Source organism: Triturus cristatus, chromosome 11 (assembly GCF_964204655.1).
Source record: "Triturus cristatus chromosome 11, aTriCri1.1, whole genome shotgun sequence".
NCBI classification, from domain to species: Eukaryota; Metazoa; Chordata; class Amphibia; order Caudata; family Salamandridae; genus Triturus; species Triturus cristatus.
Window position 1 is genome coordinate 54025694 of NC_140594.1, and position 17238 is coordinate 54042931.

The 17238-nt window shown below is 50.3% G+C and overlaps 1 protein-coding gene across 2 annotated transcripts in view; it reads left to right on the forward strand.

Annotated features, from left to right (window-relative positions):
* Positions 1-17238, forward strand: part of SEPTIN5 (septin 5) — a 292703-nt gene that overhangs the window by 206941 nt on the left and 68524 nt on the right. The window contains exon 1 of one of the 2 annotated variants that reach the window (XM_085633401.1): positions 6377-6529. The exons of the other annotated variant lie outside the window; for it this stretch is intronic. Coding sequence (XP_085489527.1) covers positions 6440-6529 — 90 coding nt within the window. The 5' untranslated portion in view covers positions 6377-6439. Of the gene's footprint in view, positions 1-6376; positions 6530-17238 lie in introns of those variants that run through there. 2 annotated transcript variants of the gene reach the window in all.

Consider the following 17238-nt stretch of genomic DNA (forward strand, 5'->3'; position numbering starts at 1 on the left):
CTCAAGGAACAGTGTACAGAACAAGAGACGGGCACTGACACAAGGAACAGTGTACAGCACAATTCATGGTCAATGACTCTAGGAACAGTGTACAGAACAAGAGATGGGTAACGTCACGGAACAGTGAACAGCACAATGTATGGTCAATGACTCAAGGAACACTGTACGGAACAAGAGACGGGCAGCGACACAAGGAACACAGTACAGCACAATGGATGGTCAGCGACTCAAGTAACCATGTGCAGAAAGACACGAACAATGACACAAGGAACAGTGTACAGCACAATTTATGGTCAACGACTCAAGGAACCGTGTATGGAACAATAGACGGGCAACAACACAAGGGACAGTGTACAGCACAATGAAGGGTGAACGACTCAAGGAACTGTGTACGAAACAAGAGATGGGAAATGACACAAGGAACAGTGTACAGCACAATTGATGGTCACTGACTCAAGGAACAGTAGCGATACAGACAAGCGAAGACTACGGGAGCTTGCGGTCTACAGAACAGAGAGGGACTTATCATAGTCCAGCTGAAGCCATTTAAATTTGATTTACGGCTCTCTACCTTTTTGGGTTCTCGACTTCCTACCAGAATTATAGATCCAAAAACTTGCAACGACTTCTCAGCTATTGCTTCTAAGACTGCTCCCCAATACTGCATGAGAAGTGGTCAATATACGACTTTGCTGTAAGCACACTTAAAGTCACCAGGATCTGAATTCTACTGAATTAAACCCCAAACAACTGATCACCACAATTATCGAGCTACATACATCTTCTTGAGACTCTCCCATTGTTAAGCCTTGAAAAGGTCACGGATGTGACGAAACACGTGTCGGCTGTTACGTGTTCTCTTCATCAAGGACTGGATTACTATTACATCATTGTAAACAGATATACCGTTTTAAACTTTGAATGTATCACTTTTGGTGAAGTGTTCAGTCCTTGTATCTTTTTATCTTATACTTGTGTAACATTGAAACTAACTAAGGAAAACTAATGAGAATAATAAATCAGTGAATGCCCTTAAAAACCAAATTTCCTGTATCTTAAAATGTTCCAGTTTTGATCAAACTATATCAATAATTAAGTTTCAAATGTTGTGAGTGCCGGGGTATATCAGCTTTGACTCAAGGAACAGTGTAGGGAACAAGAGACGGCAATGACACAAGAAACAGTGTACAGCACAATGGATGGTCAATGACTGAAGGAACACTGTACGGAACAAGAGACGGACAGCGACACAAGGAACAGAGTACAGAACAATGGATGATCAACGACTCAAGGAACAGAGTAGGGAACAAGAGATGGGCAACGACACGAGGAACAGTGTACAGAACAATTGATGGTCAATAACTCAAGGAACAGTGTACGGAACAAGAGACGGGCAACGACACAGGAAACAGTGTACAGTACAATGGATGGTCAATGACTGAAGGAACACTGTACGGAACAAGAGACGGACAGCGACACAGGAAGAGAGTATAGCACAGTGGATGGTCAACTACTCAAGGAACCATATACAGAAAGAGACGAGCAACGACACAAGGAACAGTGTATAGCACAATTGATGGTCAATGACTCAAGGAACAGTGTACGGAACAAGAGACGGGCAACGACACAGGGAACAGTGTACAGTACAATGGATGGTCAATGACTGAAGGAACACTGTACGGAACAAGAGACGGACAGCGACACAGGAAGAGAGTATAGCACAGTGGATGGTCAACTACTCAAGGAACCATATACAGAAAGAGACGAGCAACGACACAAGGAACAGTGTATAGCACAATTGATGGTCAATGACTCAAGGAACAGTGTACGGAACAAGAGACGGGCAACGACACAGGGAACAGTGTACAGTACAATGGATGGTCAATGACTGAAGGAACACTGTACGGAACAAGAGACGGACAGCGACACAGGAAGAGAGTATAGCACAGTGGATGGTCAACTACTCAAGGAACCATATACAGAAAGAGACGAGCAACGACACAAGGAACAGTGTACAGCACAATTGATGGTCAACTACTCAAGGAATGATGTACACGGAACAATAGGCGGGCAACAACTCAAGGGACAGTGTTCAGCACAATGAAGGGTCAACGACTCAAGGAACAGTGTACAGAACAAGAGACGGCAATGACACAAGAAACAGTGTACAGCACAATGGATGATCAACGACTCAAGGAACAGAGTAGGGAACAAGAGATGGGCAACGACACGAGGAACAGTGTACAGAATAATTGATGGTCAATGACTCAAGGAACAGTGTACGGAACAAGAGACGGGCAACGACACAGGGAACAGTGTACAGCACAATGGATGATTAATGACACATGAAACAGTGTACAGCACAATGGCTGGTCAATGACTCATGGAACAGTGTATGGAAGAAGGGGTGGACAACGACACAATGAACAATGTACAGCACAAAGGATGGTCAACAACTGAAGGCACAGTGTACGGAACAAGTGATTGGCAATGACACATGGAAGAGTGTACGGAACAATGCCTGGTCAACGACTGAAGGAACAGTATACAAAACAAGAAATGTCAATGCCACAAGGAAGAGTGTACTGAATAACGGTTGGTCAACGACTGAAGGAACAGTGTATGGAAGAAGAGATGGGCAATGACAAAAGGAACAGTGTACAGCACAATGGATGGACAACGAGTAAAGGAACAGTGTACGAAATAAGTGATGGGCAGTGACACAAGGAACCATGTACGGAACAATGGATGATCAATGACTGAAGGAACAGTGTCTGGAACAAAAGATGGACAACAACACAAGGAACAATTAACAGCACAATGGATGACCAAAGACTGAAGTAACAGTGTACGGAACAAGTGATTGGCAATGACACAAGGAAGAGTGTACGGAACAATGGCTGGTCAACTACTGAAGGAACAGTGTACGGAAGAAGAGATGGGCAATGACACAAGGAACCATGTACGCAACAATGGATGGTCACCACTGAAGGAACAGCCCACAGAACAAGAGATGAGCAACAACACAAGGAACAATTAACAGCACAATGGATGACCAACGACTGAAGTAACAGTGTGCAGAACAAGAGATGGCCAACGACACATAGAACCATGTACGGAGAAATGGATGGTCAAAGACTGATGGAACAATGTATGGAAAAAGGGATGGGCAACGACACAAGGAACCGTGTACGGAACAATAGATGGTCAACGACTGAAGGAACAGTGTATGGAACAAGAGACTGGCAACGACACAAGGAACCGTGTATGGAACAATGGATGGTCAACAACTCAAGGAACAGTGTACGAAACAAGAGTTGGGCAACAATACAGGAACCATGTACGGAACTATATATGGTCAATGACTCAAGGAACAGTGTACGGAACAAGAGACTGGCAACAGCACAAGGAACTGTGTATGGAAGAATAGATGGTTAACGACTGAAGGAACCGTGTACAGAAAGACGAGCAACAACACAAGGAACAGTGCACAGCAAAATTGATGGTCAGTGACTCAAGGAACAGTGTATGGAACAAGAGATGGGCGAGGACTCAAGGAACAGTGTACAGCACAATGAAGGGTCAACGACTCAAGGAAGAGTGTAGGGAACAAGAGACGGGCAACGACACAGGGAACAGTGTGCAGCACAATGAAGAGTCAACGACTCAAGGGACAGTGTATGGAACAAGAGATGGGCGATGACTCAAGGAACAGTGTACAGCAGAATGAAGGGTCAACGACTCAAGGAACAGTGTATGGAACAAGAGATGGGCGATGACTCAAGGAACAGTGTACAGCACAATGAAGGGTCAACCACTCAAGGAACAGTGTATGGAACAAGAGATGGGCGATGACTCAAGGAACAGTGTACAGCACAATGAAGGGTCAACGACTCAAGGAACAGTGTATGGAACAAGAGACGGGCAACGACACGGGGAACAGTGAACAGCACAATGAAGGGTCAACGACTCAAGGAACAGTGTATGGAACAAGAGATGGGCGAGGACTCAAGGAACAGTGTACAGCACAATGAAGGGTCAATGACTCAAGGAACAGTGTATGGAACAAGAGATGGGCGAGGACTCAAGGAACAGTGTACAGCACAATGAAGGGTCAATGACTCAAGGAACAGTGTATGGAACAAGAGACGGGCAACGACACAGGGAACAGTGTACAGCACAATGAAGGGTCAACGACTCAAGGAACAGTGTATGGAACAAGAGATGGGCGATGACTCAAGGAACAGTGTACAGCACAATGAAGGGTCAACGACTCAAGGAACAGTGTATGGAACAAGAGATGGGCGATGACTCAAGGAACAGTGTACAGCACAATGAAGGGTCAACGACTCAAGGAACAGTGTATGGAACAAGAGATGGGCGAGGACTCAAGGAACAGTGTACAGCACAATGAAGGGTCAATGACTCAAGGAACAGTGTATGGAACAAGAGATGGGCGAGGACTCAAGGAACAGTGTACAGCACAATGAAGGGTCAATGACTCAAGGAACAGTGTATGGAACAAGAGACGGGCAACGACACAGGGAACAGTGTACAGCACAATGAAGGGTCAACGACTCAAGGAACAGTGTATGGAACAAGAGATGGGCGATGACTCAAGGAACAGTGTACAGCACAATGAAGGGTCAACGACTCAAGGAACAGTGTATGGAACAAGAGATGGGCGATGACTCAAGGAACAGTGTACAGCACAATGAAGGGTCAACGACTCAAGGAACAGTGTATGGAACAAGAGATTGGCGATGACTCAAGGAACAGTGTAGAGCACAATGAAGGGTCAACGACTCAAGGAACAGTGTATGGAACAAGAGACGGGCAACGACACGGGGAACAGTGAACAGCACAATGAAGGGTCAACGACTCAAGGAACAGTGTATGGAACAAGAGATGGGCGATGACTCAAGGAACAGTGTACAGCACAATGAAGAGTCAACGACTCAAGGGACAGTGTATGGAACATGAGATGGGCGATGACTCAAGGAACAGTGTACAGCACAATGAAGGGTCAACGACTCAAGGAACAGTGTATGGAACAAGAGACGGGCAACGACACGGGGAACAGTGAACAGCACAATGAAGGGTCAACGACTCAAGGAACAGTGTATGGAACAAGAGATGGGCGAGGACTCAAGGAACAGTGTACAGCACAATGAAGGGTCAACGACTCAAGGGACAGTGTATGGAACATGAGATGGGCAACAAATTAAGTAAGAGTTTACAGCACAAGGGATGGTTGTCCTCTCAAGGACCATACCGGCACAAGGCATAGCCAATGGTTTAAGAGAGCCAGTACAGCATAAAGACGGTCCACGCCACAAGTGATGGTTAACAGGATAAGGGAAGCTTGACAGTACAAACGACACCGTACATCACAGCGGATGGTACATGCTGCAAATAATGACGTGACCCCACAAGCCTTTCTCTTGCTCTCGCTTTTTGGCACCACTCCACTGAGAGCCGCCATGATGGCGCTGAAGGTCTGTGGTTACCACACTATGTCCTCCCCTTGCTTCCCAAGAACTGGACAGGAAACCCCAGGCCTTGTACCGTTCTTGGGGGAGTGTGGCTTTCCTCCAGAGTGGCGGTCGTCTGGTTCCCAAACTCAGAGAGGCCGGTGCCAATGGGGTGGAATCAGTCACATCAAGCAAAGGCCTCTGGGGCCAGTCAGAAGGGCTGTAGGGCAATCTGACGGGTCTCAGCTGGACTGGTCTGACAGGCCAGTGCGTGGGCTGGCTTTGGGTGTTTGTGGGCCTGTGTTATGGTGTGCTTGGCAAGTTCTTAATGCTCATTCGTCTGAAATGAAATAAACATTGCTTGCAGTAAGCACAAGTGCCTGCAGTCTTCCATACCTTGCAAAACACCCATTCATCTTGTCTTTACCAGTTCAAAACTTCCCAGATTTGCAGAATGTTGGCCATCTTTTTTTTTAGCTACCTGGGGCGCTAATGTGGAGGGGGAGGGCGGGGGGGGGGGTTGAGGGTGATTGTGGGACCCGATCCTAATTTCTGTCAAAGTCCGACCCTGCGTGTCAGTCACCTGTAAGCCTCTGCTGAGGTGAAGCCAGTTCCTCGTCAAATTCTGGACTCAAGCAGTCATGGGTGGCAGGTAGAGTCAGTCACATATCGGGCCTGGGGTTGGGGGGGGGGGGGGCTGATAACAGTCGGGTATGTATCCGGCCACGTGTCAGGCTTTCCTGGGTCGGGCTCTGTGGCATGTCACGATCGGTCCTTCATAGGACAGTAAGGCCCTGTCTGGGAGGCGGCTCGCCCCAGCCCCACCAGCCCTTCGGAGTGACCGGCCTGAGGGCAGCCTCCCCTGTCTCCAGAGACCGGCCCGTCACTAGCTACGCCCCGGCTCTGTGGACGGTGGGAGTGGACAGACGTCCTATTTGGGGGCGGCGGTTCCTGTTGCTCGCACTATGGACTCCACCATCATCCAGACGCTGCTGGCCGAGAGGCTGCTGTCTCCGCGGAGCCTAGCGCTTCGAAGCCGGGTCCCCAAGCTCAAGGTAGGCGTGAAGGGTGCGAGGGAGGGGAGTAGAGTGGGAGCCTCGGGTGTGAGAGAGAGAGGAAGAGAAGGAGTGGAGGAGGGAGAAGAAAGGCAGGCAGAGAGCGGGAGGGAAACGAGAGAGGGTAGTGGAGGGGCGGGGAGTACAGCCTCAGGAGAGAGGCATCTGGCGAAAAGAGTGAATGCGGGAGAGGAAGAGAGAGTGCGAAGCGGGAGGAGAGGTGCAATGGGGTGGGGGGGGAGGGGGGGGAGGTGGAAGGAGACGGACTAGAGCCTCGAGCGGGAGGGGGTACCGCGTGACAGGATGGGAATAGAGGGTCTACGGCAGCATAAGAGAAGGAGGGGGAGAAAAGGGTGAGGGGCTTATGGGGGTGAGGAGAAGAGGGGTGGGGATCCGCAGATGAGAGGGGGCATCTGTTGAAAAGATTGGGGATGCAGAGAGGAAGAGCGAGGGAGGAAGAGGAGGTGGAAGAGGGAGACAAGCTGGGAGGAAGGAGAGGGAGACGGGAAGGAGGAAGCCGAGAGTCGGGAGTGGGAGAGGCACGCGGTGAAAGGGAGAAACAGAGAGCTGAGAGGAAAACAGGAGAGACGCTGACAGGGGTAAAGGAGGATGGAGGCGTGAGCCAGGCAAGGAGGGAGGGTAAATGAGCCAGGCAAGGAGGAAGGGTAATTGAGCCAGGCAAAGGAGGGAGGGCAAGTGAGCCATGCAAGGAGGGAGGGCAAGTGAGCCAGGCGGGGGAGGAGGGCAAGTGAGCCAGGTGGGGGAAGAGGGCATGTGAGCCAGGTGGGGGAGGAGGGCAAGTGAGCCAGGCGAGGGGAGAGGGCAAGTGAGCAAAACGGGGAGGGCATGTGAGCCACGAGTTTGGGAGGCAGAGGACAAGTTAGCCAGGCGGGTGTGAGGCAGAGGGCAAGTGAACCAGGTGGGGGGGCAAGGGACCCAGGTGGGGGGAGAGAGCAAGTGAGCCAGACGGGGATGGGAGGGGGTGGGCAAGTGAGCCAGGCGGGGAGGGCAGGGGAGGGTTAGGGCAAGTGAGCCAGACAGGAAGAGAGAGTGCAAGTGAGCCAGGCAGAGAGGGAGGGCAAGTGTGCCAGGCAGAGAGGGAGGGCAAGTGTGCCAGGCAGAGAGGGAGGGCAAGTGAGCCAGGTGGGGAGGGAGGGCAAGTGAGCCAGGTGGGGGGGGAGAGGGCAAGTGAGCCAGCCAGGTGGGGGAAGACAGGGCAAGTGAGCCAGGCGGGAAGGGGAGGGCAAGTGAGCCAGGCGGAGAGGGAGGGCAAGTGAGCCAGGCAGGCATTGGGAGTTGGTAAGTGAGCCAGGTGGGGGGAGAGGGCAAGTGAGGCACACGGGGAGAGAGGACAAGTGGCCGGGCGTGGAGAGAGGGTAAGTGAGCCATGTGGGGAAAGAGGGCAAGTGAGCCAGTTGGGAGGAGAGGGCAAGTGATCCAGGTGGGAAGAGAGGGCAAGTGAGCTAGGAAGGGGGAGAGGCTAAGTGAGCCAGGCGGGAGAAGAGGGAGAGAGCCTGACGAGGGAGAGGGCAAATGAGTAGGGTGACCAGATTCTCAAAACAAAAAACGGGGACAGGTCATAGACATAGAAGTAGGACTACGGTTTGCAGTAACCATCGACAAAAAGTAGGACTATTTGACAGATGTCATAGACATAGAAAAAGGACTACAATGACAGCTCCCTCCACAGACCGAGATGAAGCATTACAGACAACAAATCCGCGGTCTTTTATTGGCACCCCTCTCCTTTACACAGCAGCATTAGTACTTTTTATTACATTTACACTTTTAAGGACTATAGCATATATTTGCCAAAAATCAATAAAACATCACAGGCTAGCAAACGCCAGATTTACTAGCTTTATCAATGCTCGTTTCTATAGCTGCTGTGTCAGCACCACGTAAAGTACAACTCACCAATGTTGCTTAGTTGCTCATGGCAGAAGATCATGGGAGGTAAACTGCGGAATGCTAAATTGCCAAATGGCAGCCATGGACCAATGTACAAAAAAAAACCACTTCTCTCCAGGTATTACTGCCTTAGGGTCTTAAGGGTGGCAAAGGCTGGCCGACCTCACAGTCCTCCCACATTTGCGTGGTCACTGCTGCAATGTCATGTTACCTTACTGGGGTATGTATAGTGCACTCTAGCCATTGGTATCATCTCATAGTGCAATAGTGCGAAGACCTGAGCAAAAAGCTCGAGCAGCGCTGCTCGCCTCTCCCACAGGCGTTAACCCGGCTCCTTGAAGTCCTTTCCAGCTAAACAGTTTACCGTGATCTGAAAGGTCAGTCAAAAGGTCAAGTCATAGCTTTGATATGGAGAACACAAAGCATGCATCAATTGGTTATGAATAAAACATGCAATGAGTAATGCATTAATCCTTGCACGGTATGCATAAGGGCTACTGAAAAGTTTGTGTGGCTATGAATGCAAGCTACAGGACGAAGAAATATTGTTTTATCCAAAGTAGAAACTTTGGCTGGCACGATGACGTAGGTGGTGCTGGGTGTAAAATGTCTCTCTTCAAAGGATTTCCCTTCTTGCTACAGCGCTCACCTCAGTGACGACACATGCCGTAAACAGTGCAAAGAGAGCACGCGCGCGCATGCTCAACCGGAACAATGAAAAACAGGGACATTTCTGTGTTTAACCTGAACACTGTTTGAAAACAGGGACATTTGAGTCACTTGGAGAAAAGTGTCGGGACACGGGGACACTTCTCCAAAAACGGGGACCGCCCTGGGAAAACAGGGAAGTCTGGTCACCCTACAAATGAGCCATGCAGGGAGAGAGAGGGCACGTGAGCTAGGAGGGGGGTGAGGGCAAGTGAGCCAGGCGGGAGAAGAGGGAAGTGAGCCAGGCAGGGAGGGGTTGGGGAGGCCAAGTGAGCCAGTCAGGAAGAGAAGGGCAAGTGAGCCAGGCGAGGAGAGAGAGAGGGCAAGAGAACCAAGCCGGGGGGTGCAGTGGGCAAGTGAGCCAGGCAGGGAGAGAGAAGGTAAGTGAGCCAGGCAGGAGACAAGAGTAAGTGAGCCAGATGGGGGAAGAGAGGGCAAGTGAGCCAGGTGGGGGAAGAGAGGGCAAGTGAGTCAGGCAGGGGAGAGGGCGAGTGAGCCAAGTGGGGAGAGAGAGGGCAAGTGAGCCAGGTGGGGGGTGAGGGCAAGTGAGGCAGGTGGGAGGAGAGGGCAAGTGAGCCAGGCAAAGGGAGATGACAAGTGAGCCAGGCAGGGGGAGAGGGCGAGTGAGCCAGGCAGGGGGAGAAGGCACGTGAGCCAGGTGGGGAGAGGATGGCAAGTGAGCCAGGTGGGGGGAGAGGGCAAGAGAGGCAAATGGGAGGAGAGGGCAAGTCAACCAGGCAGGGAAAAAGGGCAAGTGAGCTAGGTGGGGAGAGCGAGGGCAAGTGAGCCAGGTGGGGAGGGGAGACAGCAAGTGAGCCAGGTAGGGGTAGAGGATAAGTGGGAATTGGAGAGGGTTGGAGCGGTGCCAGTGAAAGGAGGAAGGAAGGGAGAGCGTGGGCAGAGACACCGAGATACAGTCCACCCTTTCCCTACCTAAGAAAGCGGGTGTATCCGGGGAGAGGAGGGAAACGGGCGTGGACGTTCTAAGATGAGGTGGAGAGAGAGGGAGAGACCGAGCTAGAAAGGGAGGGAGAGAATAAGTGCCATTGAGAGGGGGGCATTAGAGAGAGGCATTATGGGACATTATGCTCATCTGTTTAGTAATTCTCCAAAGACGCATTCCAGCGCAAAGCACACTGGGGCCAGGGTTTGTACCGCAAACGGGTGCGTGTTTGTCCCTTAGAGATGTGCCTAACGGTACCCAGTAACTTGAGCAAAACTTTTTGTGCCTATTTTACACACGTTATTCCTCATGTTTTACTTTTCACCCGACACTAACCACGGGCTCAAAGCTGGTAATAGGTTCATGTGCAAAAAACAGAGTGACAAAAGCCCCCGATGGCAGGTAGGTACAGCAGTGGCGTAACGAAAGTTGAGGGGGGCCCCCCTGCCACGCACACAGAGGGGCCCTGCTCCAGATTTAATCCGAGCTATTGGGCCTGAGTACTGTGCTGCTGAGGGGGCCCCCTGCAGCTCGCCCCCCCGCACTGCGGGGGATGTGGGGGCCTGTGTTACGCCCCTGAGGTACTGGACACACACAGGTCAGTCGGTCACGTGCCAGTAGTGGCCGGCTGTTTCTTTCCTACCTGCCCTGTGCATTTCATTCGGTTAAGTTGGCAATGCGTCGGTAAACCGGAAGTCCTGACGATTCTTGTGCTGTTCGTTGAAGGGGTTCACCATGGGGAGCTGCTCCAGTGGCGGCTAGTGACATTTGAAAGTGGTGAGGCGTAAAAGTTAGGAATGAGTTTTAGGGAGCGAGCAGCCACTGCATTTTCGTTTACTTTCACCTTGTCATAATTGTGAAAACTGGGGGCTCATCGCACCCATTTGCACAGAATCAGAATTACTAGTGAAATACGTGACCACTGTCCTGTGCGCTCATGTATTCCGAACACCTTTTTGACTCATTGACAGACCCCGTGAGAAACCTTCAGTGTCTTCAGCGACAGCTCTAGAGCTCTCAATGGTGCAAACAAGTGGTGGCGCTCAGTGCAAAGTACGCACTGTGCAAGAGTACTGTGCTGCATGGAAAAATACAGAAACAACTGCCTGGAAGGAGCTAGCATTATTTCACATTATCCTGCATATTAAATAGGCACCCATTCAAAACTGATAGCCTACCTGAACGACAAAGCTCTCTGGAGACTGCTGATGCCTAGCGGTGGTCCAAAGTCACCCTCAGACGCTCATGAAGAAGATGGACATGGCTTAGCAGAGGCGGCTCCTCCATGTGGGCGGAGAAGCATCGCCCCACTGCTTTCTCGCAGTGCGAGAAGCAGAAACATAACATGGTATTTCAAATACCAATTTATGTTTCTGTTTCTCGCACTGCGAGAAAGCAGAAGGGTAAGCCTGGTTGGGGGTGGGCTGGTGGGCTTTCCTGTTCCAGGAAGGGGAGGAGTGTATTGCCCACTGTTGTGGGCACTGACTGTTTGGCCGACCAGTCATTCACACTCTCCATTTTCTCTATGTAGGCTGCATGCAGCCTACATAGAGAAAATGGCCTCCCCATAGACGCCTGTGGGGTCGGCGTCCAAGTCAATTACAACAATGCCATTGCTGCATTGTGATTGGCTTAGGGGAGGCTAGGGAAATTGCCTGCTTCCTGTAAGGCGTTAGGCGCAGAGAGGAGACGTGATGCAGGACCGGAGGCGAAAGTACGTTTTAAATGTTTTTTTTAAAATTTATTAACCCTCCCCGCGTGACACCCCCGAGCGACACCCACCCCCCATCCACGAGTCATGCCAGCCGCAACTATGCCTAAGTGCAGATGAGTGCAAAATAATAAATGCGCCTGTCTGCCTTTCACTCCCAAATTGCGGTGCAGCACCTGTTTCTAGGTACGTGGGCTCTGCAGTACAGAAGGTGAGAGAGCGGAGGCCTGTAGCAGGAGCATCCAGAGAGGAGGAGCGGACCGGTGTCCAGGCGCAACAGCAGTAGGAAGTGGAATGGAAATACCTCCTCTCAATAGAGAAGAGGCGTCGGAGGAAGCATTTAGCCAATGGCTGTGTTCCCAGAGCAGCCGTCCAGCTGAGCCATCAAGTGCGAAAGGGAGGCAGAGGGGAGGAAGGTGGTTGACTTCCTACAAATGCCAACGTGAACGTAACCAATCCTGGAGCTGCTCTGATGCTGTTTTCAACATGAGAGAAGCACCTGGATTGGTTTGAGCAGGCAAACCCCGTGCTCCTTTTGAGGTTAGGGGCCTGTGCCTGCAATCCCCCAACTGTTTAACACCGCTGGGATTAATGCGGTCTGAAGTGCACATGTCCGGCTGGCCGTCCCATGACCACTGGCGAATCTGACATGCCCAGTCTACATTGGCATGCTTGGCAAGTCATCCTGCTGCTGCTGCCAATCACACTCACACTATCAGCAGGAATCTGCCCCACCCCCACACTCACACTAGAACGGCGCAGGCAACACATTATATAATACAATGGTAATGAGCATTTCATTAATTCACATTTACCTGTTAAGCTCGCAGCAGGCGGGACAACGCTCCCCCGCCCTTTTGGAGGAACCGCCATTGGCTGCAGCCCTCAGGGTCGGGCTGGCCTATTGGGCAATCAAGGCAGTGCCCGACAGGCTAGTTTGACAGGTCAGTCTGTAAGCTTTTTTACAGCTGTTTGTGGCCCTGTTTTCTGGCCTGCTGGGCCAGAATTTACTACTGATTTCTTTGACATTAAACAAATCATTGCCTGCAGCAAGCCCAAATGCATGCCGTCTCCTATACCTTGCAAAACACTTACACAGCGTGTCTTTACAGGTTCAAAACTGCCCCAATTTGCATGCAGGGCTACTTTTTTGCTTTGTAATTCACTAGTGGGGGCCACTTTTATTTTTGTGTCGGGGCTTCTTTTCTGGCCTAGACTGACCTTGGCTGCCCCCCTCATCCCTGGTCATGAGGGGATGGACGGCAGAGGTAGCAAGGGTCCTCTCCAGGGGCTCGCACGTTTCTATCTGGCCCCCCAACCCCCATTGGAGAAGATCCCCTTTGCCCCTGACCCCTGTAGAGATCTACTGATTTACTCACAACCTAGGGTGTGTTAAATTTGCATAATTTCCTTTTCTATAATTATGCAAAATTTCTGGAAAATGATATCTAATGTTCTGAATTGCACAAAATGTGTGTCAAAAATGTGTGCGATGATACATGACATGCAAAGAAAAGCACAATAAACACAAGGGCCGCGGGCAGCAGTCACTTGTGTTGTGGCTGTGAGTGTTGCACCCACGGGCTCACAGTAAAATGTTGCCACGGTCAGCGCGTAATTAGGCGTTGTGGCACAGTTGTGTCATTTTAATAATTTTGTGTAACAAGTATAACACAAATTCCCGAAATTGCATCATTTACGCCGTTGTATTTAAAATTTCTCTCCGGCCTAGTTAAAGTGGGCACTGTTTGTTTCAGGTGGTCATCGAAACCACACTGGTTCCAGCCGTTGCCAAGTTCAGCGATTTGCCAAGAGTGATTGGACCCGTGTCCATTATTTTGCAGAACCACTGAATACAATGCCATATGTGCTGTAAAAACAGACAGCGTTCCCTGATCCACAGTTTCATATTTTTAAGCAACGAAATGCTGGGTCTAAAAGTTTCTTGCATTCACTGGTAGAAGCCAGCAGCAGCCAGTAACTTGAGCTAAAGATCGTGTCTTATAGTTGCAAAATCTGTACCTTGCGTCGGGCCGACCCAGCTTCCATTCAAGCAGAGTTTCTCCCAAGTTGCCTAATCCAAAGCTCAAGCGAAGATATCTGATCTCCTGGTCCCATGAGACAGAAGGGTCCTGGTGCGGTTGAGACTTGTTTCCTTCATAGCTTGCTGAGACCTGTTGACTTGGCTATGCTTGCTGAGACCAGTTGACTTGGCTATGCTTTCTGAGACCAGTTGACTTGGCTATGCTTTCTGAGACCAGTTGACTTGGCTATGCTTTCTGAGACCAGTTGACTTGGCTATGCTTTCTGAGACCAGTTGACTTGGCTATGCTTTCTGAGACCAGTTGACTTGGCTATGCTTGCTGAGACCTGTTGACTTGGCTATGCTTTCTGAGACCAGTTGACTTGGCTATGCTTGCTGAGACTAGTTGACTTGGCTATGCTTGCTGAGACCAGTTGACTTGGCTATGCTTTCTGAGACCTGTTGACTTGGCTATGCTTTCTGAGACCAGTTGACTTGGCTATGCTTTCTGAGACCTGTTGACTTGGCTATGCTTTCTGAGACCTGTTGACTTTGCTATGCGTTTGAGACCTATTGACTTGGCTATGCTTTCTGAGACCAGTTGACTTGCCTATGCTTGCTGAGACCAGTTGACTTGGCTATGCTTTCTGAGACCAGTTGACTTGGCTATGCTTTCTGAGACCTGTTGACTTGGCTATGCGTTTGAGACCTGTTGACTTGGCTATGCTTTCTGAGACCAGTTGACTTGCCTATGCTTGCTGAGACCAGTTGACTTGGCTGTGCTTTCTGAGACCAGTTGACTTGGCTGTGCTTTCTGAGACCAGTTGACTTGGCTATGCTTGCTGAGACCAGTTGACTTGGCTATGCTTTCTGAGACCTGTTGACTTGGCTATGCTTTCTGAGACCAGTTGACTTGGCTATGCTTTCTGAGACCAGTTGACTTGGCTATGCTTTCTGAGACCAGTAGACTTGGCTATGCTTGCTGAGACCAGTTGACTTGGCTATCTCTAAAAGTTTTAACCTCTTTTCGATGGACTTTACATGAACCTATTTCGCAATATTTGGCTTCATACTGAATTCCTGTAGCGTTAAGTCACCGAGTCTGCGTTTTGAGGAGGGATTTAACTGTTCACATTCCTTACTAAAAAGGCCCTGAAAGCATCCTTCATGGACATATTCCAGTTTCAACCGGTCTCCAAACATCTGCCTTCTGTGCCCAAACCCGATCCATCACTTTGAATTCCAAACGAGCCTGGTCATATATTGTCGCTTCTGGTCCTTGAAAAACTGATCTGAATAGCTTAGTTTGGGACTGGTTTGGCCAACTGCCAAAGGCTTCTCAGGTAAGGGGGGCTTTCCATCTCTGTCCTTTGTTTATGTAGGGTACCCCATATCTGGTGAAACTCTCTCCGACCCCCCTCTTCCTGTGCTGGTGGTGTGTCAATGTAACAGAGCCAGGCGCAGAGAGGACAAGCTCTGCTGTCTTTGTATTGTATTATAATAGCATTTATATAGCGCTTACTACCCATTACAAGGCATTGCAGCGCTTTAAGCCGGACAGCACTGTGCTCTGGAACCCAAGGTTAGTGGTTAATCCAGTGGTCACTGGCTACTGGAATTAGTCTTGTGCTCTCAAGGAAACCACTCCATGCACTTTCCTTGTGGTGGAGTAAGTTAAGAGCTGTTACGTGAAATCATTGAGGGGTAGAGGTATGTGAGTTCGTGCAGATGGTCGGTGGGTTTAGTAGATGGCCTACATGCCATTAGGTGATGCTAGGTTCCAGGGCGTGGCTTTCAAAGAGGAGCAGGTTGTGATCTTTGAGGAAAGAGGTGGGCACATTGCAGAGATGCAATAATCGAGATGAATGCAAGCAAGCACGAGACTTGGGGTAGGATGTGCTGAGCGAAAGGAGGATTGCAGAGGATGAAAAGGAAGGAAAGGGCCATTCAAAGAAGAGCGGAGGATTGCAGAGGATGGAAAGGAAGGAGAGGGCCATTCAAAGAAGAGCGGAGGCTTGCAGAGGATGGAAAGGAAGGAGAGGACCATTCAAAGAAGAGCGGAGGATTGCAGAGGATGGAACGGAAGGAGGGGGCCATTCAAAAAAGAGGTGAGGATTGCAGAGGATGGAAAGGAAGGAGAGGGCCATTCAAAGAAGAGCGGAGGATTGCAGAGGATGGAAAGGAAGGAGAGGGCCATTCAAAGAAGAGCGGAGGATTGCAGAGGATGGGAAGGAAGGAGACGGCCATTCAAAGAAGAGCGGAGGATTGCAGAGGATGAAAAGGAAGGAGAGGGCCATTCAAAGAAGAGCGGAGGATTGCAGAGGATGGAAAGGAAGGCGAGGGCCATTCAAAGAAGAGCGGAGGATTGCAGAGGATGGAAAGGAAGGAGAGGGCCATTCAAAGAAGAGCGGAGGATTGCAGAGGATGGAAAGGAAGGAGAGGTCCATTCAAAGAAGAGCGGAGGATTGCAGAGGATGAAAAGAAAGGAGAGGGCCATTCAAAGAAGAGAGGAGGATTGCAGAGGATGGGAAGGAAGGAGACGGCCATTCAAAGAAGCGCGGAGGATTGCAGAGGATGGGAAGGAAGGAGACGGCCATTCAAAGAAGAGCAGAGGATTGCAGAGGATGGAAAGGAAGGAGAGGGCCATTCAAAGAAGAGCGGAGGATTGCAGAGGATGGAAAGGAAGGAGCCATTCAAAGAAGAGCGGAGGATTGCAGAGGATGGGAAGGAAGGAGACGGCCATTCAAAGAAGAGCGGAGGATTGCAGAGGATGGAAAGGAAGGAGAGGGCCATTCAAAGAAGAGCGGAGGATTGCAGAGGATGGAAAGGAAGGAGAGGGCCATTCAAAGAAGAGCGGAGGATTGCAGAGGATGAAAAGGAAGGAGAGGGCCATTCAAAGAAGAGAGGAGGCTTGCAGAGGATGGAAAGGAAGGAGGGGGCCATTCAAAGAAGAGCGGAGGATTGCAGAGGGTGGAAAGGAAGGAGGGGGCCATTCAAAGAAGAGCGGAGGATTGCAGAGGATGGAAAGGAAGGAGAGGGCCATTCAAAGAAGAGCGGAGGATTGCAGAGGATGGAAAGGAAGGAGAGGGCCATTCAAAGAAGAGCGGAGGATTGCAGAGGATGGAAAGGAAGGAGAGGACCATTCAAAGAAGAGCGGAGGATTGCAGAGGATGGAACGGAAGGAGGGGGCCATTCAAAAAAGAGCGGAGGATTGCAGAGGATGGAAAGGAAGGAGAGCAGCCGCGGTCGGTAGTAGGAGTAACTGCAGGGCGGTGACGTGGGGAGGGGGAGGGGCAGGGTGGGGGGTAGTAAACTATGGATAACGGAGGTTTACAGGTAAATTAACATATACATTAATAAAACGAATTTCGTTGCGTGCACAGCATCGCATTTGGGGATGCAGTGCACGCAAC